At 39.5% G+C, this 24,097-nt stretch overlaps 1 protein-coding gene across 2 annotated transcripts in view; it reads left to right on the forward strand.

Moving 5' to 3' along the window:
* Positions 1–21,655, forward strand: part of slco4a1 (solute carrier organic anion transporter family, member 4A1) — a 173,955-nt gene extending 152,300 nt beyond the window's left edge. The window contains exons 7-14 of one of the 2 annotated variants that reach the window (XM_048550594.2): positions 612–723; positions 5,304–5,458; positions 6,832–7,027; positions 8,802–8,967; positions 11,908–12,080; positions 16,749–16,840; positions 18,127–18,275; positions 18,885–21,655. In XM_048550594.2, the coding sequence (XP_048406551.1) occupies positions 612–723; positions 5,304–5,458; positions 6,832–7,027; positions 8,802–8,967; positions 11,908–12,080; positions 16,749–16,840; positions 18,127–18,275; positions 18,885–19,034 (1,193 nt within the window). In that variant the 3' untranslated portion in view covers positions 19,035–21,655. The remainder of the gene's footprint in view (positions 1–611; positions 724–5,303; positions 5,459–6,831; positions 7,028–8,801; positions 8,968–11,907; positions 12,081–16,748; positions 16,841–18,126; positions 18,276–18,884) is intronic. The other variant, XM_048550595.2, reaches the window with a different exon arrangement.
* The last annotated feature ends 2,442 nt before the right edge of the window (positions 21,656–24,097 follow it).

Consider the following 24,097-nt stretch of genomic DNA (forward strand, 5'->3'; position numbering starts at 1 on the left):
CTCAATATAAGGACAGGCCATTGTCTTCACTCGCCAGGGAATTAGCTAGGTATGCAGGTGGGATGGTGGGTGAGTTACCATTCCCCTCTGGTTCAGCTGAGTATTGAGCGGCCACAGTTCCAGTCGCATTGGTCAAATTACCGTTAGGAGAAACTTGCTGCTTTTCTCTGTGGATGTATTCAGAGGCTAAAACTCTCACTCCATTTGCAAGTTGGAATGAAATAAGATCAAAACTCAAACTTGATGCCATCTGTTTTCTTGTTTCAGAACACAAGTATTATTTTTCATAAGTTCAATTTCAGATAAATATTGTTTTGTAATCCTGTACTTTAATGTAACTTAGCCTTCAATGTGTTAGAAGGGAAAGAAGTGAATTTTAGAAAACAGTGCGTGTAATGTCTGATCTTATGTAACACGGTTTTGTTCACCCCAAATCATCACTGTTCTGCACTTATGACAAAGTAGCTGTGAAATAACATCAAATTAATTCTCAAAATGAAACATCTATGTGATATGTGTGAGTAATCCCAATACTTGCCTGTAAAATGATGGATTTGTAACTGTGTGTAGTCTGGATAGAGTCCCAGCTGAACAACTTTTCTGTTAATTAGGGTCACAACGTTATGTGACAATGAGAGTCTCTGAAGCTCATCAGCTGAAGGATGGAAGCAACGAATCAGCGCTGGAGCCAGATTTTGGGAAGACATTAAAGGACATGCCGAGGTAATCTGTGTGGCATAATTGTCATTATTTAATCATGTCTTTACAAGGGAGTCTCTAACAAAGGGGGCTATGTCATGCAGTCATAGTGTCTCGCCTCTAAAACAGAAGGTATTCTGAATTCAAGCCCTGCTTCAGGACTTGGAAGATGCATTTGTAACTTGAACAGACAGGTTAATTTTGAGCCTGTGAATCGTTCCTGTGGTAGGCAGTGACAGGTCAGCCACACCATGGTTCACAGTCCCAGAAAAATATGGTAGGAACAGCATCCAACTGTTTAAAAAATACAGCCACCCAGTTCAAAAATATGTTTCAAATCAAGGTGATCACCCAGTTTTGTGGTGACTCCACGTAACATGGGAAATGCAAAAAGATAAATACTTGTATCCCAAATGAATATTTGTTTACCAAAAGAAAAAAATTACAACCTCTTTTTGCAAAGATTCTGCTAACTTAAATTCCAAATCACATACCTATGATTCCTGTCTGTACTGGCCAGTTTATAAGTGCAAATCATCAGGAGTCTCTAAAGTAAATAATTTGACAGTTGCCACAATTACTCCTGTATAGATTTGAATATAACCTAACTCAGTAATAGGATCTCCACTTTTCCTTTAAGATTTTATCCCCTATCATAATTCTCTCACTCTTCTGAAACCATTGAGATCAGATTTCCTACATGCAAGTTCTTAGGTACAGAGCCAGGAGGAGCGGATGATCATTTTGCTTACAAAATCCTGGTGCCACTTGTGGGTCATACCATGGAGCTAAGCACAGCCAATCCATAATTCTCATCACTTAGCCAGAATTCTTTCTGCTACCTGAGTCTTCATTGTGATTCCTGGAAATCGGTTCCGTGTTAAGTCGCTCAAGATCTGTTCACTAACAGAGTTAAAAATCAGTCCATTTAGCAGAACATTCAACCTTGGGAAACTATCTCCCATGTCTTTCATAGAAGCAGGCAGAATAGATAGCCAGGTATCTGTTTCACCAAACAGCCTCATTATTAATGCTTGGCTGAGCTCCATGACTCACTAATGGACACAACCCAACAGGCTTTGTCTACATACTACAATGTGGGGTATCAGGGGAGGTGCTTAGCTTTGGTTGATTGACCTCCTTATCATAGAGCCCCTACAGTGTGGAAGCAGGCCTTTCGGCCCAACAAGTCCACACTGAACCTCGGAGCATCCCACCCAGACTCATCCCCCTATAACCCACCTAATCTACACATCCCTATGGGCAATTTGGCATGACCAGTCCACCTAACCTACACATCTTTGGACTGTGGGAGGAAACCGGAGCACCCAGAGGAAACCCACATAGACATGGGGAGAATGTGCAAACTCCATACAGACAGTTGCCCGAGGGTGGAATTGAACCTGGGTCCCTGGTGCTGTGAGGCTGCAGTGCTAACCACTGAGCCAACGTGCCTTGGTCTTTCTTTGAACTACTTTTTCAATGCCTGTGAGTTAATTTCGGTAAGATGGTAGGTTTCTTTATTGCGAATTTCACTGCTTGTATTTGTTTGATACCTTCATTACCTTGTCATAATATGTTCATTCTTTGAAAATCATTGCATCTCCAACCTTGGGCATTGAAAATCCACTTCAAGGTGGAATGTTGCATCTTTCACTAGTTTTTGGCTCCTGACTCCATACTTGGATACCACCATTGTTCACAACTACACTGAGGACCCATGAGCCACATCTCCTACAAATGCCTGTACGTCCATCAAAATTATAGGTGTGAGAGTGTAGAGGAATTGTCCACCTCAACAAAGGAGCAGGTATGGGGGGAGGTGCGAATACTGTGTGTGGGCTCATTACCCACACCCTTACCCCAGAGTGGGTCACAATGCCATAGACAGGACTTTTCCAGGAATCTTGGAGTTGCATCCTCTCTGCCATGTCTGCTCCAACACAAGGAAGAGTGAAAAACTGAGCAGATAGCTTAAGCTTCCCCCATAATTCACAATGTTTCTGAAAGCTTCATGAAGCTCCAGTATTGGAAGTCATGTACATAGGACACTTCAGCACTTTGTTAGCTGTCACGTTTGACACCCCACCAGCCAGATTTCAAAAGCAATGCACATAATAACTCGAGGCACATAAATATTCTGTGTTTACTTGCAAAAATACTTTGCATTTTTAAAAGTCAGATTTTATTTGCTACCAGCTGGAAAGAAGTGACAAACTGTGAAAGTACAAAAATGCCAGTGTTCTTAAACTTCACAGCATGGGTGGCTCAGTGGTTAGCACTGCTGTCTCACAGTTTCAGGGACCCAGGTTTGATTCCACCCTTGGGTGACTACCTGCGTGGTGTTTCCACATTTTGTGTTTGTGTGTGTGTCCTCCAGGTGCTCTGGCCATGCTACTTTGGCTGTAGTGTTCAGGGATGTTTAGGTGTGTTAGACATGTGTAATACAGGGGTGAGGGAATGGTTCTGGGTGGGATGCTGTTCGGAGGGGCAGTGTGGACTTGTTGGATTGAATGACCTGTTCCCAAACGGTAGGGATTCTATGAAAAGTAATTCATGTTTGTATATATAGAATAAAAATTGTGGATGCTGGAGATCTGAAATACAAAAAGAAATTGCTCATGAAACTCAGCAGTTCTGGCAGCATCTGTGGGTTCAGGAAAATATTATCAAACAGTTGGTACAAAGCCGATGTCACATAGGTAGGGGTGGGTATCTAAAAATTTTGTTCAAGAGACTTAAAGCTGGATCTTTATGGAAAAGAGTAAGAATTCTTGAGATTAAGGTTTCGGAAATGGTCACCAGTAGTGCTATGACCTATATGTTATGGCTAGGAGGCTAGAATTAGATGAGCAGAGAATCCCTGGAGGATTGGAGGAGTTCCTAGTAATTGGGAACATTAAGTCATTGGAGGGAACAATAGGATGAGATTTGGAAGATTATTATCTAATTACATTCCTCTGAACCTGTGTGAGAGTCTTTCTTAAATTGGAAGTGCTTTATAAATGCAAATTATCTTTGCTGTGCATTTTTAATTTTAAAAATTCTGATATTTTTCTACTTTGACAGTTTGATACTTCATTCCAGCTGCTGGCAAATATAATCTGACTATTTAGAACTTGCAACACTGTGCCAGTAACACTCTAGAGATTACACCCACACAGATGTTAATTTTGCCTCAAGTTATTACATGTGTTAGTTTTGAAATCTGGCTAGTGGACAGTTAAATGTGACAGCTAGCAATGTGTCGGAATGTTATGTAATACCTCTACACTCTGGGCTGATGAAGTTTTTAAAACATTAGTGAATCAGAAATCAATACTAAGCATTAAGACAGTGTCATGGACAAATGGCACTTGGCACAAGTCAAGCAAAGTTAAGATGAGCTAAAATTGTTGAGAAGTTAAGGATGGAAAACAGCCAGGAGAGAATTTAAATAGGCAGGCAGGAGGCTGGAAGAACACAGCAAGCCAGGAAGCATCTGGAGGAGAGGAGCAGCCAATGTTTTGGGTATTACCCTTCTTCGGGACTGGGTGTAGGTGTAGGGGGAGTGCACATAAAGGAGGGGAGGGTTTTATCAAAATAATAGTGATAGGTGGGCACTTGTAGTAAGCACCACTGATTGGTCGATGGGAGAGATGAATCCGGTTGGTAGCTGGCAGGGAGGGCCAGAAGGTGGAATTGATGGAAGAGGGTGGGGTTGGCAAGGGAGCCGGGGAATGGGTGGGAAGGTTACTTGAAATTGGAGAACTAAACATTGGGTCCTTTGGGCGATAGGATGTCCAGAGGGAAAATACGGTGTTGTTCCTCAAATTTGTCTTCTGAATCACTGCAACAGTGGAGGAGGCCAAGGATGGACATGTCAGAGATGGAGTGGGGGTTGATCGGGAGGTTAGGTTGGCCATTATGGGCCAGGCGAAGATGCTCAGCGAAACAGTCACCTAGCCTAGGTTTGGTCTCACCCATGTACAGGGCACTTGAGAGTCAACCACAGTTTCTGGAATAATAGTTTAGCAATAGTACCACTAGGCCATCACTTCCCTGCGATGTCACTGCTTATGGAATTGGTTTCCCTAGCATTTAATTGAAGAAAGCTGTGTCTCATCCATGATTCTCAAGGTGATTAGGATTCGAAAATCAGGAATTAATGCATCAGTTATACATATTCTTGGCTGTACTGAATCTGGAATATTGGCTCATAAATCCAGAATTATGGAGGCTCCAGGGACCTTTAAGAATGACAAGGGGGTCCTGGATTCAGGAGTCCCACCACTATTTCTGATCATTCCCATTTTCACTGGTAGGAGAAAGAGGGTGACTTTCACACGAGGAAAGCCTGAACTTAACTCAGACTCAATCTCCTGACCACCTTTCCCAGAATGTATATGGATGAAAAATTAAAGAAAACCAAGAATAAATCCTCAGCCATTGTGTCTCTGCTTAATGTAGCCTTCAACATTCCACACTAAATCTTCATTTTAATGGCTTTCCAGTTCATTTGTTTCTGTGGTATTGCAGAAAACAAGAAGGAACGAGAATTTGATACTTACACTAATGACTCATCTCTTAACAGCATGGCTTTGACCATTCCTTTCTGTCCATAGGTCAGCACTGCTATTGCTGAGGAATCCAACCTTCATCTTTCTCTGTCTGTCAGGAGCAACAGAGGCCACTCTGATAGCTGGCATGTCTACATTTGGACCCAAGTTCCTTGAATCCCAGTTTAGTCTGAGTGCCTCACAAGCTGCAACCCTATTTGGTAAGAATGGAATTACATAAATTACTCAGGTTTCTTTTGCAACAGGTTTAATAACGGAGTCCCGTGCAGATGATGTGTATCCACATTATGTTTTATTCACTTGAGTCACTTAAAAGCTGTGAAGCGAAAGTGGTAGTGAGGCAGTCATGCTGTTACTGTCATCGGATATACTTATTTGAAGGCAAACTCTTTAACATTATTCCTTTGGATCTTGTTTTGACTTGCTATAGGCATTGTGATGATACACTCTCACAATGTTAGAAAGTGAATGCTAGAATATTCATCAGTAATTGTGAAGGAATATAAGACCAGTTTGGGATTGTATGTGATTTCATCAGGAATTTAGAGGCAGTACTATTCCTATAGACATTTTGTTGCTTTTTTTTCTGGTGGTATGGGTCACAGGGCAAGGAGGCAGTATTGAAGAAAACGTGGTAAATTCCCAGTTGCATTCAGGAGGTCGTGCATGCTAATGAGGTTTGGCAGTTTTGGTATTCCATCGTGCTTCTGATTTACCCCCTGCAGTTTGCAATGAAACATTAAGGGGCCTGAAGATGAACCACGTGGCTACCCACAGTTTGTCATTCCAGTGGATGAATGATGTTGCAGTGTAACAGACCCTTGTACACTTTCTTGAGTAGGGCTGCAAAGTTATATTCTAACTGTTTCTTTTCAACAATGCACTGCTGTACAATCTGCTGCTTATGGTATTTAGTATGCTGGCAGTTTGATACAAGTAGTTTTATCCTCATTAGGACAGTTTGTCATTCCAGTGGATGAATGATGTTGCAGTGTAACAGACCCTTGTACACTTTCTGTTGAAGTTAATCTTTTGACTTTATGATGGTTAAGATGTGTTGGACCATGATACAGATTAATGGTTATGTACAATTCTGTTTGCTGCTGGCACATTATGGCTGTTCATATTTTTAGTTATTAAATGTGGTCTTAGTCTGTTCCATTTGGAATTTTACTAGAAAAATATAATTTCTAATGAGATCACTTTTGTTCTGATGGTACACTTCAGTGAGTGGTTTCTTCAATCCCCTGCTATTCCTAGTGACTTTGTTTCTTCTTCATCTAGTGCAGCGATGTAATTTTAGTCTATGTACTAACTCATCAAGCCTAACCCAAGCATTACTGCAAGTTGGTGAGTCTAGTTAATGTGGGATGTTATTCTTTAGTCCCAGATATGTCTTTGTTTTGTGCATATATCCAGGCATGCTGTTTTGCACCTTTACATTGTCTGAACTAGATGTGTCCAATGCCAAGCAATCTGATCTACAAATTATGTTCATATTGGCCATACACAAACACTGAACCTAAAATTAAATGGATTTGTAATGGCCTTTTGTTGCTTCTCCCAATTTTAGGCTACCTTGTAGTCCCGGCAGGTGGAGGTGGTACTTTCCTTGGTGGATTTATCGTGAATAAGTTAAAACTCCGTTGTGCTGGAATCATCAAGCTTTGTCTGATTTGTACGATCTTTGGTTTGCTGGCTATTTTCATCGTCAGCATTCACTGCCCAAACGTGCCTGTGGCTGGAATCACTTCCACATACAATGGCAGGTATGAGCACACATCTAATTATGAACGTGGATAATTTGTAAACTTTAATATAGTTCTAGTGTGTAATCATTCAACAAGATCAGTAAATAATGCATCTTTGAAAATTAAATCAAGACTTCGCAATTTGTTTACTTCAGATTCTGAGAACAGATGTTCTCTTATTTCAAACAAAATGCCTTCCTGAATTATTTTAGTAGAGCAGAAAAATAATTTGCTAATTTGAAATTTGTCCAGACGTTTTCTTACCATTTACGTATTCTCTTCACTTCTCATCTCCTCTGCATATTTATCCATTATCTGCTTCATTTTAACCTTCTCGTTGTATGTTTTGTGGGACTGACCATGATCAGCTACGGGTTGTTTGAGTATTGCCAGCAATCCATCTTTCCATCCTGAGTGTACGGGACTAGTGTGGTTAAAGTGGCAGAGCATAAGCCATTCATGAGTCTCAACAAGAAGAGGTGTTGTCATTTGACGAGAGGTCATAGTTTTAGGTTAAAGGGTAGCAGATTTAAAACACAGATGAAGAGAAATTACTTCTCTGAAATAGTCACAAATCTGTGGAATTCACGAGCCCAGACTGCGGTGGATGATGGGACTTTGAGTAACTTTAAGGAGGAGATAGACAGATATTTAATTAGTAACGGGTTGAAGGGTTTTGGAAGATGGGCAGGAAATGGGCGTTGAGGCTGATTGGAGATCAGCCATGATCATATCAAATAGCGAAGCAGGTGCAAGGGGCTAAACTGCCCAGTCCTGCTCCTAGTTCTTATGTCATGATCTCAGTAACAAGATGTAATTTGTTGCATGGCAGCAACAGAGACAGGTTATGTTACCTAGTTACCTAGTTAGACATTACCACTAAATCTATCAGGAGTAAGGAAACATGTGTGACCCCAGTCGGATCTAGAGATGGACTCCTTGATTGTCCAGGTAGGATTGTATGGCATCAGCAGATTGGCTTTGCAGTCTTCAATATTAAACTTTAAGCAACCTTGTGGCACTGCCTAAAGATGTCACATTTTGTTGAAAACTTTGTCTTGCACTCATCAGGATAAATTGAAAGACTATCAATTTAAGAAGAAAACCAACGTTTATGGTGCATAAGAGTGTTGATTGGATAACTGGTGAACACTGGTAGAGGCAGTGCCATGGGGAATGCATCAATTAATGATGATTGACAATTAATTGTCAGGCTTTAAGTCTTAAACCAAGTAGGTTGACTGGGTACTCAGCACATTGCCCTACGAAATGACCCATGAAAGACTGTCACTTATTCTATTGAGTTGAAACCAGTACAATGCATGTGTATGTTCTTTCTGTCTGCAAAGAACAGAGCCCTGTATATCAATATGCTCAGCTTTTTTCTACACTTCCCAGTAATTTGGGTGATGTAACAGCAGCTCACACTTTCTCAGGGGGTGCAAGAATCTTCTGTATCTGTGTTTTTAGATTAAATATTTAGTGCATAATTTGCAGAAACCTTTCTTCTTATTACTGATTGCATGATAATGGTATGTTTAAATGGATAGGAACGTATGACTGGATAGGAATACCATTTTCAATTAATCTAATTCGGTACTCTATTGAGCAGATGTGAGAGAGTGTTACAACTTACAGGGGTAGTGTAATGGAAATCAAACCCCACTATTTTTAAGATTAAATGTGGAAGATATGTAAATATGTTAATTGTTTAATTTCTACTTCTTTAAGGCTTTAGTGATGCCATTAAGCAGGAAATGTGCTGATTGATACTGAGATATTGCTTTCACAGTTTTTATGATGGTCCAGCTAATGTGACTGCAGCTTGCAATACTGAGTGTAACTGTTCAATGGAACTATATAACCCAGTTTGTGGAGAAAATGGTTTAATGTACTATTCCCCCTGTCATGCTGGATGTACAGAACTGAACACAACATTGTTGGACAATGGCAGAAAGGTAATTTTTCTAGTTTCTACTTTGTGTGTTGGTTGCTAGCCTTGTAAAGGACTGGAATTTCTGTTTTAACTGCATATACTTGTAGCCTTTAAACAGAGTGAACAAATACTCTTTTTAAGTAATGGATATTTAACTTTAAATTATTCTATTGAGTGGCTGTGGAGAGTGTTACAGATCAATGGGGTAGTGTAATGGAAATCAAGCCCACTATTCCTGGAGAAATCACAAAAGTTAAAGATTTTTTAAATTACGCAATTTCCCAATCTTGCCCTACTTTCAGACCCAACTTGATTGACACTACAGACCTGGTTACAAAAATAAACAGTTATGGGCAGATAACAGCACTAATTAAAATTCTAATTCCCGTAAAAACTTTCCCTTACACTCACACTGGCAGACAAAAAGGTTATGGACAGAAGGGGAAAACTGCAAAGGCAGTTTAGTATTTGTTGTTCACAGATACTGTTGTTGAGATTGTCTTTATAATTCTTGTGTTGGCCAGCAAATTGCTTCAATTGTCTTCCTTTGGGAGCTTTCATTGGTTGGTAAGAACTGCGAGATGGCCGGCTTATTTCTAAAAAGTCTCTGACTTTTTAGTCCAAAGTCAGAGCTTACCATAGATCATAGAACATTACAACACAGTACAGGCCCTTAGGCCCTCGATGTTGTGCCGACCTGTGAAACCAAACTGAAGCCCATCTAACCCACGCAATTCCATTATTATCTGTATGTTTATCCAATGACCATTTAAATGCCCTTAATCTTGACGAGTCTACTACTGTTGCAGGCAGGGCAATCCACGCTCTTACTACTCAATGAGTAAAGAATCTACCTCTGACATCTGTCGTATATCTATCACCCCTCAATTTAAAGCTATGTCCCCTCATACTAGCCATCACCATCCAAGGAAAAAGGCTCTCACTGTCCACCCTATCTAATCCTCTGATCATCTTGTATGTCTCTATTATTATTACTATAATCATTTCAGGAAAGATTAAATGATTTTCCTCAGGTTTACATTGAGTTTTGACTGCAGAGTACAACGAGACCGTGTCTGAGCTGGAGAAGAATCGAATACTTCGGTCTCACTCTCTGTAACTTATCCCCAGCTCCAAACTACAGTTGTTGGCAGGCAAGATGGTCTCTATCACTGATAGCTGGTCACTAGTCCATAGATCAATCAACTTCTTGTTGCCAGCAAAAACTGCGTCAGTGTACTTTCATGGCTTCATATCGTCTACAAACGAACTTTAATTGTTGCTTGTTCAAACAGTTTTTCCACAATGTCCACTGAGTGTCAGATTATTTGCTTAAAAATCTACCACCAGCCTTTCAAACACTTATTTTTCAAAAAGCAATTTCTCATTTCAGTAATAATGGGAACTGCAGATGCTGGAGAATCCAAGATAACAAAGTGTGAAGCTGAATGAACATAGCAGGCCAAGCAGCATCTCAGGAGTACAAAAGCTGATGTTTCGGGCCTAGACCCTTCATCAGAGATTCTCATTTCAGAACCTAGTTTTTTAAAAACACAAAGTAAAAGGACATGGTTCTTACAAGAGAAAATAAAGCCCATTTGACAATCCCAACATGTCATTTTAAATAATTAATATTGTTAAACTTCTATTCATGCTCTGTATGTTGATACATATGATAACAAACTTCTGTGATAAGTGGTACTTCTCTGGTCGAAACAAAGGAATGGTACCACTGTATCACAGCAAATCTCCATGCATTTTCCATATCCATCAGACTATTTGTCTTTTCATTATTGTCACCAAGATGACTTTTATCAGAGATTACGTGTTTATTTGCTATAGTTTACTACATTTCTGCAGTACAGATGTGAAGCCATCTCCATATTGTGTTTAGAAAGCTGGAACTTACTGCCTAAACAGCTGCTAAAGCTAGACCAATTGAAAATTTGAAAATCATTTTCTCCTCACAAATTAAGCTTCTGACACCAAGACTACCCGCAAAGATCAATGAATCCAAACACTAACCCCTGAGGCAATCAAGTACTCTAGTCTTCCCAGCTTCAGCAGCACCCACTGTTTCCTTTCTTTTAGCCACACTCTTCTCCACTGCTTTGGATTCATAGTGCTTACTTTGTAATAGTGACAGAGTGGCTCAGTGGTTAGCAAGCTACCTCACAGTATTGGGAACCTGGACTCAATTCCAACCTCAGGTCACTGTTTGTGTGGAGTTTGCAAGTTCTCCCTATGTCTGCATATGTTTCCTCCCACAGTCCAAACATGTGCAGGTTAGGTGAATTGGCCAAACTAAATTGCCTGTAGTGTCCAGGGATGTGCAGGCCAGGTGGATTGACCATGGGAGATGCAAGGTTATAGGGATAGAGTAGGTGGAGTGTGTCTTGGTTGGGATGCTTTTCAGAGGTTCACTGAGGACTTGATGGGCCAAGTGGCCTGCTTCCACACTGTACGGAATCTGTGACCTCTTCGTTTAAATACGTCTTTGTTTTTGTCACAGAAAGGTAAATGAGATTGTGAGGCAGGATATTTCCTCTTTATGAACCTGTGCTAAATGCCATGTAATAACCATCAAGTCTGCACATAATAATGTTAATAGAAAAGTACTTTTTGCAGATAGTAATAGCTGTTCACCGAGAATCTTCTATTGGCTTTAAATGCATAAATTTATAGGATCATAGTTCTTCATTTTGTTGAAGTATACATTTTGTTACAGAGTGCTGTGAGTTAATGATGGTGATGATGCCTTTAAATGATCGGGATCTTCTAAGTTTTGGTGTATGTACTGGTTGGACTAAGCTTAACTCCAGCTTCGGACAAAATGAACAGGCATACAATGTGTTTGAGGGTGTGCAAGTTCCTTTTCTTCTAATAAATGAATTGAACTCAACCAATGTACACCACATCCTGAGACTTTGCATCTTTATTACTTGCATTATTTTGTTTTTAGGTTTACCACGACTGTCTCTGTGTTATGGAGAACCTTCAATCTGGGCAGGGTGCGGCACAATCTGGAAAATGTAACTCCTCATGTACATACATGCCTATTTTCCTGGTGCTATTTTTTGTTTTGATTTTCTTCACATTTTTGGGCAGTATTCCTGCACTCACAGCAACTCTGAGGTAAGTAGGTTATTGAGCAGCCCATTATGTTCACACTTCTTGTATCCTAATGCAAATTCTTTTTATAAAAAAGATGCAAATTATTATATTTTATTGTCACTTTTCAGGTTTGCTGAGAAGCATTGCCAAATGAGAAATTTATTGGACAGTACAATAAATGTGCACAGAAGCAAAAGATGTGCTATTATTGAAACTTATTGTAGATTTGGCTATTTCTTTCAACACATCAGGCAGCATTGGTGGAGACAAACTGCCTGACTTGATAAACACTTCAAGTATTTCCCAGCAATTATAAACTTTAACCTTTTATAACAATTGCTTCTTTTGGGTTAGACTGCAACGTAAATTGGAACAGTCAGGGACCCTGATAATCTCCTTTATGGCAGTTTTTTTCTAGCCGTGAAGAGAGTCATTCCTGCTGATCTTTCTAATTACTTCAGATGACCTATTTAATTTAAGCATAATTAGGTGAGAAGTTATTTACATTTCAACACTTTTCTCTAAAGTTTAGAGTTCACAAACAAACAGATGCAAATAAAGTAACAACTTGAATTAATGTATTGCCCCTAATGTTGCAGCACATCTTGAGATGCTTTGCAGAAATGTGATTAAATGCATTTGTCTCTAAGATACATAGGGAATGTTAGGACGGAAAGGCAGAAGTTAGGGTTTAAGATGTGAGAGATAGTAGGAACTGCCGATACTGGAGAATCTGAGATAATGAGGTGTAGAGCAGGATGAACACAGCAGGCCAAGCAGCATCAGAGGAGCAGGAAACATTTCGAGTCTGGACCCTTCCCAAAATGTCAGCTTTCTTGCTCCTCTGATGCTGCTTGGCCTGCTGTGTTCATCCAGCTCCACACCTTATTACCTAGGGTTTAAGATGTGTCTTGAAGGAGGAAGGAGAGATACAACAGCAGAAATAATGAGGGAATCTCCCTGCTGATCCTGTGTCAACTCTTACATTTTAATTAAATTACGAATTTTCGACAACGTCAAGCCCTCTACTGCCTGGCCTCAGAGTTTTGCAAGTGCCAGGGACCTGGGCATTCTTCCTCAGCTACCTGCATGGCAGTGCTGTCTTCACCAGCACTTGCTCCTGTCTCTAATCTAGCAATAATACCGACTGAAATGACAGCACAGGAGGATGAAAGACACTGCGGGTCTGACCTCCTGAAGGTTCTGTGTCTTCTTTCTCAGAGGTGGAAGTGGAGTAATGTTGCAGGGCCTGCCTCTTGGATATGAGACATGAGATATTTTCTCCTGGAATGAGACAACATGAGGGAATTGAGTACGATGAAAGTGGCTGGCCCAGTTTTAGTGCTGGTGGAGGTTGGGGAAAGGAGTGACTGAAAAAGTAGACAGCTCTAAGGCAAAATAGAATTTGTGATGTGTAATGTTAGGACATGTGAAAATGACTGAAGGAAGGTGTTAGAAGCAATAGTGAGGGTAGAGCACAAGCCTTGGTGGGGAAGTTGCTGCAGTAGCAAAGATAGAGTGAGTGTGAGGTATAGGAGAGATGATGGTGACATTTACCCTTGTGGGGCAGAGAAAATCGCTGATCTCTTGCAATATTGTGTGACCTTCCTTCAGAATGTGGATACCACACTGAACTCGGTGGCAACCTTGGATCAGGGTCTGGTGCCATAGTGTCTTCTGTGTCACCCAGTCCATCACTTACTCCAGGGTTCCTGTCTGCAAAGCAGAATGCCAATTTCCCTTTGTCAGCCATGTCTGGGGTAAGTGACGAGCTGAGCAGAGCACCTCTATATTGACAACAGTTAACGTACTGCACAGCATGTTGTTTACTTATTCATGGATTGCGGGCATCGTTGACTGGGCTGGCATTGCCATCTCTGCAGCCCTATGGAAGGTGTTGATAAGCTGCACATCTGCTGCCCCTGTTATAAGAACAAAAGATATAGGATCAGAATTGGGCCACCTGGCCCAAAGATTTGGTCTGTTTTTTAAATCAAGGCCCAACCCCATTCTCCTGCCTTCTCCCCATAACCCTTGATCCCCTTCTTATTAGTCAAGAACATACCTATCTCTAAAGACACTCAAAAAATGGCCTCCACAGCAATCTGTGGCAATGGGTTCAACTGTTTCTCCACCCATGGCTGAAGAAATTCCTGTTCGTCTCAGTTTTAAAGGGTTGTCCCTTCACTCTGAGGCTGTGTCCTCAGGTCCCAGTCTCTCCTGCTAGTGGAAACAACTTCTCCACATCTGTAAGTTTTAATGAAACTCCATAGAGTACAGACCTCAGTTGCTTCTCATATGACAAGCCTGTCATTTGTGGGATCATTCTTATGAACCTCCTTGGATCCCTTCTGAGGCCAGTGCATGTTTCTTAGAAACAGGGCCAAAAACTGCTCACAATATTCCAAATGAGGTCTAACCAGAGCCTTATACAACTTCAGCCATACATCTCTGCTCTTGTATTCTAACCCTCTTGAAATGAATGCTAATATTGCTTTTGACTTTCTAACAGGTCAACTCAACCTGCATGTCATCCTGAACTAGAACTCACACAAGTCCTTTTGTACTTAAGATTTCTGAAGCCTTTTCCTATTCTGAAAAAAATCTACACCTCTATTCTTCCGACCAACGTACATAACCCCACTTGTCTTACTGTATTCTATCTGCTTCTTCTTTCCCCACTGTCCTAACCTGTTCAAGAATTTCTGCAGCTTCCCCACTTCCTCAACACTACCTGTCTCTCCCCCTATCTTTGTGTCCTTCTAGATGGCAAGTTTGCAAACTTGAAATATGGCATCAGTGCCAGAAATTCAGGCAATGGGGAATACTTCTGACCATGATGAGTGCACAAATGTTGAGTGGGACACCATAGGAGCATGGTGCATAAGTAATGAGGTGTGTTTCGGAAGATAGCGTGCAAAGTCTTGTTCCGTCTCATGGAGAGAAAGGCTTGAGATCTCCCTAACTAAGAAAGGATATACATGCCACAGAGAGAGTGCAGTGAAGGTTGACTCGACTGATATTGGATGGCATCACTGGAGTATGAAGTGAGGAAGTTTAACTGGGTCTGTATTCTCTCGTGTTTAGAAGGATGCTTGGGGATCTGATTGAAATGTAGAAAATTCTGACAGGTTTGGACAGACTAGGTACAGAGGGGAGGTTCTACCTGATTAGGGCTTCTGGATCCTGGGGTCACAGTGTCAGGATAGGACTAGACCATAGAACTGAGATAAGGAAAATTTTCTTTCACTTAAAGGGAAGTGAACCTACGGAATTCTCTACCACAGAAGACTGCGGAGGCCATGCCACTGAATATATTCAAAAAAGAGATTTTGTTTTGATTTTGAAAGCATCTAGGAGTATGGTGTGAAAGTGGAAATATGGCATTGTGATAGAGCATCAGCCATGATCATGGCAGAGAAGGCTTGAAGGATCGAATGGCCTACACCTGTTCCTAGTTTCTATGAACCTCACCAAAATTGATATTTAGCTGATTTCTGGTCAAATATAGCCCTACAAATCACTGGGTAGACATAAATTGGAATATTATGGACAATGCTAGGCAATCTTTTAGAAAAGGTTCAAAGGCCTTAGAACAATGCATCAGAGTTTTTACGAGAATATTACCAGGAAATGGGGATTAATGAAGAGAGGTTGGAAAGCTTACAATTGTTCTTGGAAAAGAGAAAACTAAGAGGTGATTTAGGAGAGATAATGGGAACTGCAGATGCTGGAGAATCTGAGATAACGAAGCGTGGAACTGGATGAACACAGCAGGCCCAACAGCATCTTAGGAGCACAAAAGCTGACGTTTCGGGCCTAGCAGAAGGGTCTAGGCCCGAAACATCAGCTTTTGTGCTCCTAAGATGCTGCTTGGCCTGCTGTGTTCATCCAGCTCCACACTTTGTAATCTCGGTGATCTAGGAGAGTTTTGTTTTCAAGATAAGGAGAGGTTTTGACAGAATTATTTTGCTATATTTGCTCTATTTTACAACTGGATCAATAAGCAGAGGCTGTGACATTAAAAGCATTACCAAAACATCTCGACCTCTTGTTTCACTTGAGTTTTCAGCCTCTGAAATGTTCTGCCTAAGTAGGTCGTAGAAGTTGATTTAACAAATATGTTGGAAGATATACTTAAGACAAGGCTTTTATGGGATTATGGCCAAAAAGCAGCTAAGTGATGAAGCCCGACTACTCTTCTAAAGCCAGCACAAACACAACAGGAAACTGGTCTGTTTCTGCATTAAATGTTTCTATATCTCTGATATAAAGAAAAACACTTCAACTCAGTCACACTTGAAATATGTGATTCAACATAACACAGGTACAGGAACATCGTATCTCTGTACTGGCAAGTTACTTTTAAAGACATTTATGTTAGGAGTTCTAAAATCCAATAATGCTAATGAGATGCATCTTTAAAAAAATTAATGGTCATTAATTTTCCATTTTTAAGAATGTGTTCGAAAGATAGTTGATTTGTAAATCCAGGGGATGTTCACAGCGCAGTGCTCACAACAAACCATTTCTTTCATCCTAATACATAAAAAACTACCTACTAGTTGCTGAATTACGAAATATAGCCCCAAAATTGGACAGTGGCCGAACTAGAATTACTGGTTGAAGGGGTTGAAAACAATGTGCAGCAATAATTATATGTAACCTAGATTTTTTTTGATTAATTAGGTGTGTCCCTGATAGCCAACGATCATTTGCACTTGGTATTCAGTGGATCTTGGTCCGTACTTTAGGTGAGGATTCTTCACTAGCCTTTAATGGTAAATCAACAGCTTAAGTCAAAATGTATTTCTGAGATTATTTAACTGAAACACTAACAATATAAGTTTACTTGAATAATTCAAAGCCTTGAGATTATATTCTTTTGATTTGTCATTGTTATTTATAAACTCACTTAATGTAGAACAAGTCTAAATAAGAGCATTTTAATAAAATTTAGTCTACAAATTTAACTGAGCCTTAACTAATGTCTTGCTTATTTTACTTTTTGGATCAAAAACCTTGTTTCAGAAAATGTACTAATGACTAGTGTTTTGGAAATATAAAGCTAAATTGTGTACTTAATGGGGTACCATTTATTCACCTGCATTAAAAAATTTTAGTTGGAGGATTCTGGGTAATCCAAGATGGCAGATGGGAAAGAATTGCGGCTGTAAGAGCTGCTCCTTTTTTGAGGTGTGTTCAGTGCAGGAGCTGATTTCCTGGAACTCTAGGCACAGCAATTATTGTTTTATAAGTTGTTGCATTGTTTTGAAACTTTGGGGAAAAAAGATCAAAACAACAGCACCTTGAAAAGGATGAAGCCAGACAAAAACAGTGACCCTAATGGACAGTGAATCAAATGGAGATATAAACTTGTACTGCTGTCAGACCCAGCAGTACATCTGTACAGCTGACTATTCTGCTGCTTGATTTCAAGTATCTCTGGACATTGGAGTTTGTCTGAGGAAAAATTAAGAAACTCTGAAATTCACAGCTGATGATGGAGGAAACTCTGTGGGAGAGCTCACACCAGAGGGTGGTGTATGTATGGAATGAGCTGCCAGAGGAAGTGGTGGAGGCTGGTACAATTACAGCATTTTAAAGGCATCTAGATTGATAAATGAATAGGAAGGTCTTGGAGGAATATAGGCCAAATGCTGGCAAATGGGACTAGATTTATTTGGGATATCTGGTCAATATGGACAAGTTTATCTGAAGGCTCTGTTTCCATGTTGTACGTCTATATGACTCTATAATTAGTAGCTTTTGGAGGGATTTGTTTCCAATCAATGTTAAAAATCTGTCTTTGCACAAAGTACAGTACAAGTAATGGATTGGAGTAATTGTGTGGAATATGTGTTTGACTTTGAATTTTGCTCAATTGACATTATTAGAAGGATCTGTATTTTTATCCTTTGTTTCTGTTTTTCATTATTAAGCACAAATTCACTTCAATGGTAATAACAACTAGACAGGAATGTTAATTCTTCTGTGTTGACGTTAAAATGCCATAGTCAATAATATGATATCAAGTTCTAACTTACCATTATATAAATTTCAACAGGTGGAATTCCAGGCCCAATTGCCTTTGGCTCCGTCATCGACATTTCTTGCTTGTTATGGCAGGATCAGTGTGGTGATAGAGGCTCATGTTATATCTACCAAAACTCAGCCATGAGCATGTATCTCCTGATTGCTGGAATTACTTATAAGGTAATATGTGATCACATATAGTTAGAAAGAAATCACTCATATAATAGGATATATTAACATCCAATGCCTGTTTGGCCAGGAAATATTTAGTAAAAATATGGTTTAATAACTAGTGAGGTCAGAAAAGATGAAATCGTTTAATATTCCCCAACTTTTCAGACATAATTATGTATTTACTGCAGGTCAGACTTGGAGATAGTGACACAGCAATTGTCTTGTGCTGATCGTGTTTTAGACCATGAACATGAAAAAACAGAGTGGCACTGACTACTAAAATACTTCCTCAGAAGGCTGTCACAAGCATGTTGAGTGAAATGGCATTCTGCATTATTATATGATTATGCAGACTCCAAAAGGATATTTACAATAGAATTAGTATGGATTCTGAGTTTTACAACAATTAATTTATTTTACATGCCAGTTGTACAGAGCAGCTCACTGGGTGACCTGAATCAAAACTCTAGTCAGTATTCATAAGTCAATGTGAATGATTTTAGATAATAGATCAGGAACTAGTTCTCTGATTAAATAAAGTTATTATTGCCTCAGCAAAGTATAAACAAAGTTGATGCTGGCTTTAACAACAATTATTTTATTTTCTCTTTTCAGGCACTGGGAACCCTGTTCTTTCTGATAGCTTTGTGCCTCTACAAACCACCTAATTCTGCACTGAGTAGTTCAAATGTGGACAATGGAGAGTCAGAACTACCAGCAAAAGATATGCCACAAATGATAGTAAACAAAGTAATTACTTTGTAGCAGTTACATTCCACTCAAACCACATCTGTATTTTCATTGAAAGTGGATGCTTGACAGTTTGCATCATTGCACGTCACCCATCACTCATCTAAGCAACCGGAATTTTAAAACAGCCTTAGAAATATCTAGATCATACAGTTCCCTTTGTGGGTCAGTGATGTTGGGACTGTGAAAGCCTGTTACATTACAGACTTTCAATCAATTGCACACCTACAAAAGGTTTAAGTGTCGATTCAAAATTGACTACCACGTGTCAATGAAATGCATGGCTCAGCCACAAAGCATTCTATTTCTGTACAACAATTCAACATAAAATTAGCCAACAAATGGACTGCTTTTAATTTAGGCTTCTAAACAAGCCTCAAGAAGATGGAAATTCCAACAAAAATTTCCACAGTATATGAACTTTTGAATTCAGAGAAGGAGTAGCCAAACCATCATTAACTTTTACAGCTATACTTAAGATATTTTGCTTTGTCTTTGTCACATGTTAAAAACAGCTTACTATTCTATTTATTGCTAAATAATTACCTCTGGGGAAATACCATTTTTTTAGATAAAGGCCATAAATTTTGTTCCTGAGTCAGGTGTGCAGAAGCATCTTGCTTCTGTGAATCTGACCTTTAGAAATGACATGCACGCTCCTCATGTTTGGTCCAAGGGAGCAGGCTTGATTTGAAAGTCAGGTCAGGAAAGCATCCTGAGGCTGTTAGTTTCTTAGAGGTTGCCGTTCACCTATGGGCTCCAGCAGTATGTCCAAAAATTGAAAGAAGAAAAGCCCTCCAGCCATCCTACACGCACACAGACACACATGTCCCTCTTTGCAATCCCAAGCCACGTAATGCCCAAAGTTTGATTAGAGATGTGAAGGGCCATAGGTAATGAATAGAGGGCATTAGATGGTATGGGTGATGGTGAGTGTATAGGAGTGGGCAGGGTGAAGGCTAAGGGCTGGAAGAATATTTTGTATTTCTCCTCTTTAAGAGAAATAAGGTACATTTTTGATCTCATCACACATATAGGGTGGAGTATGGTTACACATTTGCAAAACTAAGGCAGAAGTTCTCAGCCTTTTCAGTATCAAGGCACACTTCCATATGAGAAACAATTCTACAGCGCACTTTATACCGCATGTGCAGTAGCAAAACTTTACACATGTGCAGCTCTGGAAGTTTGAGCATGTGCTGTTGCTAGGGGACACATGGGATCAACAGATACTGCCTTCAGTGATAGACACCAATGTTCCAGTGGAGATCAGAAGCATGCATATGGGCTGAGCACTCAGTTGAAGTAGCACTGCCTCTCAAAGTTTTCGGGCAAAATTCTCACCTTGTTGCGGCGCCGTGGTTGAAGTACTCTTTTGGGCAATTAAAAGAGCCCATTGGTGGAAGTGAGGCATCTGGAAATGTGAAAAGGCATGGTGTGTCTGAAAAATGTATAAACTCATTCGGATTAACAAGTTATTAAGAAACTGTCCAACAAAAATGTGCAGTTTAAAAATAATGGTGCTCATTAGTTCAGAGAGCCGTTTACATGAAACCAGGATTTGTGTTGCATGACTAATTTCTCAAGTTATTATTTTTAATAATGGGGTGTGTATTGATGGACAGCTCCAACTGCTTATTGGATGGAAATAGTTGTTGACAAAAGGGATTAAGCACTTGGGTGAATGTATGTTTATGTAAGACATTGAACATTCAAATGAAATGTTTGTTTTTGTACTCGATTATTTGAAGCAATTTCAATGTAATTCTTTGCTATTGATGGGAGTGTCTTTTATTTCAATTGTGATGTCATCAGTAGACTGACAACTTTATTTCTTTCAGAATGCTTCCTGATTTATGCTTTTGTTGATTAATAGCTGAGTTAGCAAGGAGAAGGAATGGTAACGGGTGAAAGCACTATGTGAGCACAGGGTTTTTAAAGGGCTATGAAGCACTGTGTGTGTGTTTGCGGGCATAGGAATATGAGTAGCCACAGGAAATGGATATATTGGCATGAGGGTGTCTGGGGCCATGGAGGATGTATAGATATTTGCAAAGAGTAAATGAGGTGCCATGAAGGCTGAGTAGATGGGAATAAGGTGCCATAGGGGATATGGGGGGACATGAGGATGGAATCCAGAATTTTCTCCACCTCTTGTACACCCCATTCTAGAACAAAAGTAGGGGCCTTTGGGCCCTACAATACAGGGAAGCCAAAACCCCACCTCAGTGGAGGCAGTGGGTGATTTCAATGGCATTTGCCCCAATAGAATGTCCAAGAGCCCCTGGCATTGTGGTAATGTTTCTGGGTTTGTAATCTAGAAGCCCAAATTAATATGTGGCTTTTAATCCCATCAAGGGAACTGGTGAAAATTTAATTAAAATGTATTTGCACAAGACCCAACATAATTCGATTGGGAAGTGCAACTTATGATTTTAAACTATTTTCACCATGGCAGAGAGGTCATGCTTAAAATTTCAGCCAAAGTTTTAACTGAATGTGAACTTGAGTCACAAACATACTTAATGTATTTTAGCTTAGATTAAATTAGGTTCCCTACTGATAATGATAATGGGAACTGCAAATACTGTAGAATCCAAGATAACAAAGTGTGGAGCTGGATGAACACTGCAGGCCAAGCAAAATCTCAGGAGCACAAAAGCTGACGTTTCGGGCCTAGACCCTTCAGAAAGCTCTCTGATGAAGGGTCTAGGCCCGAAATGTCAGCTTTTGTGCTCCTGAGATGCTGCTTGGCCTGCTGTGTTCATCCAGCTCCACACTTTGTTATCTCTACTGACAATAGGACACTGACAGTGGATAAGCATATGGACGTACATGGAATAGTGTAGGTTAGACGGGCTTCAGATCGGTATGACAGGTCGGCACAACATCGAGGGCCGAAGGGCCTGTACTATGCTGTAATGTTCTATGTTCTAATAGTTGGCTTCTTATATTTACTGTTCAGAATGGGCAGTCATCTATCTATCAAAATAGATTTTTCCCATCTAGACTACAGCATCAAGATTGAAATGACTTTTTTTTAAAATCCCTACATACTCGATCCTTATATCTGACTCCATTCATGGTGTAGCTTAATGCGGAGGACTCCAGTGAATCCACTAACAATGCCTGAAGCCTTTTTAAAGGATAGAATGATCCCTCCAGATTTCCCAGATTACTTTTTTATTTGCACTACAATTGTCACTGTAGAGACATAAACAAAGAGAATGGTCGCTAAACCATGAATTTACAAAAGTTGCAAAGCTGAGAATAAGGAGGCCCAGCTGGGAGATTTACTTATTTATAGGTATTTGACAGTGCTGCAAGCTGCTAGAATTCCATTTGATGTTTTAAAACAGAAACTAATCAAACATCTGAAAGCAAATTGTAAAAAAAAATTTCCAGAGAAATGAGGTGAGAGCCTGTGTAGTTTTTTTTTTCAGTGGAATTGTCTGTATATCTTCACACTGAGTTCTTGATGGCAGGTGTTTCTGACGGTGGTGAGAAGGTGGGTCAAGGGGTATTTGAGACTAGCAAATATTTTGCACCACCTACATAAGTAATTAAGAGATTGATATACTGGATTGATACCTGGCAGGAGGATGAAGAATACCCAGTTTCATATGAAACAGTAGAATTTTGTAAAACTGTCATTGCTGTCTGAATGATATTGATTATTTGCACTAGGATCTACTGAACAGGGACATATTATAGGAAAAAAGTAAACATTGTGCTTTTGCTTATAAGTACAGCAAAGTATTCAATATCAATGCACTATTTATTGTTACTTGTCATAAAATATAGCAAAGAGCACCTTTATCATATATTTATCACCTTGTAATGATGCCAAGATAAAGAAAACTTCATTTGAAATGTAGAGCTATTTAAAATAAATGTGATATCCCTGCTATAACACAGGTAATGTTCATGTTTGCACAGCTGTATCCCATGGCATAACTTCAGCCTTATTGCACTTAGAATGAGGAAATGAAATTTAAGTAATTTTGGCTCAAGGTGCAATTTACCATATATAACTCCATCAAATCAATTTGTAGCTGTGATCAAAGTTACGTAATTTTTTTTCTGTACATAACAGAAACTTTATGTGATTGTAGTTTTATGTAATTTTTGGCTTGTTCATTTAAAAGGCACCAATCTATCACTGCAATGGTTCAAATTTACTTTATCATTGAACAATTAATGATGATGTCAATTTTAATGTCACAATGTTCAATATTCAATACCGTATTGAATTTTCAAAACAAAATCTGAATTGAGATTGATTAACTGTTCCACTTTCTTAAATTATTATAGATGCCATATTGCAGTCAAAACTTCTGAAGCTGTCTCTTAGTAGTCTAATTATCTCTAGATTGACTCATGTAAACCATTCAGATACTTATCTATAGATCATAAAATGCTACTTTAGGAAATTCTCCCAGCCATCTTCAGATTTGTCCTCTCAAAACTGTTCTGGCAAGGGGTCACTGTCAGAACATTCACTCTGTTTTCTATCTACAGATGTTGCAAGACCTACCATGTTTCTACAGCACTTTGAGTTTTTGTTTCCAATTTCCAGCACCCACAGTTCTTTATATTTACTTTAATATGATTATAGAGTCCGGTTCCCAGCCTCTAACCCTGTGAAAAAATAACTTGATGTCCAGTGGAGGAGCTGTGTCTTATTATTTGAATTTGTAAATTAATTTTTCTACTCTTATTTCTATTCAAAAGTTTGTCCAGTTATCTAATAATTTAATGGATTCCTCACTTTGCTCCATTCAGATTGTTGAATATTTCAACTGTAACTTGAACCTAGTATGCATAGACTATGAAGTGTGATGTCAGCTAGTGTTAAAAATGCTTAGGGTTCCCGGCCCTCTGGATATTTATAAACTTCAGTAGGGCTCCTTAACATATTTTAAAAAAGAACATAGGCTCCTTAACACATAAGCAAAACACTTAAAAATTAACAGCCAATAATCTGGACATGCACATTGTAATTTACTCCAATTCAAAGGCTATAAGAATAAGCACTGTCAGCTGCAATGTTTGTCCTTATTATTCATTTCGGGGAT

This window comes from Stegostoma tigrinum, chromosome 19, assembly GCF_030684315.1.
Source record: "Stegostoma tigrinum isolate sSteTig4 chromosome 19, sSteTig4.hap1, whole genome shotgun sequence".
Classification (NCBI taxonomy): Eukaryota; Metazoa; Chordata; class Chondrichthyes; order Orectolobiformes; family Stegostomatidae; genus Stegostoma; species Stegostoma tigrinum.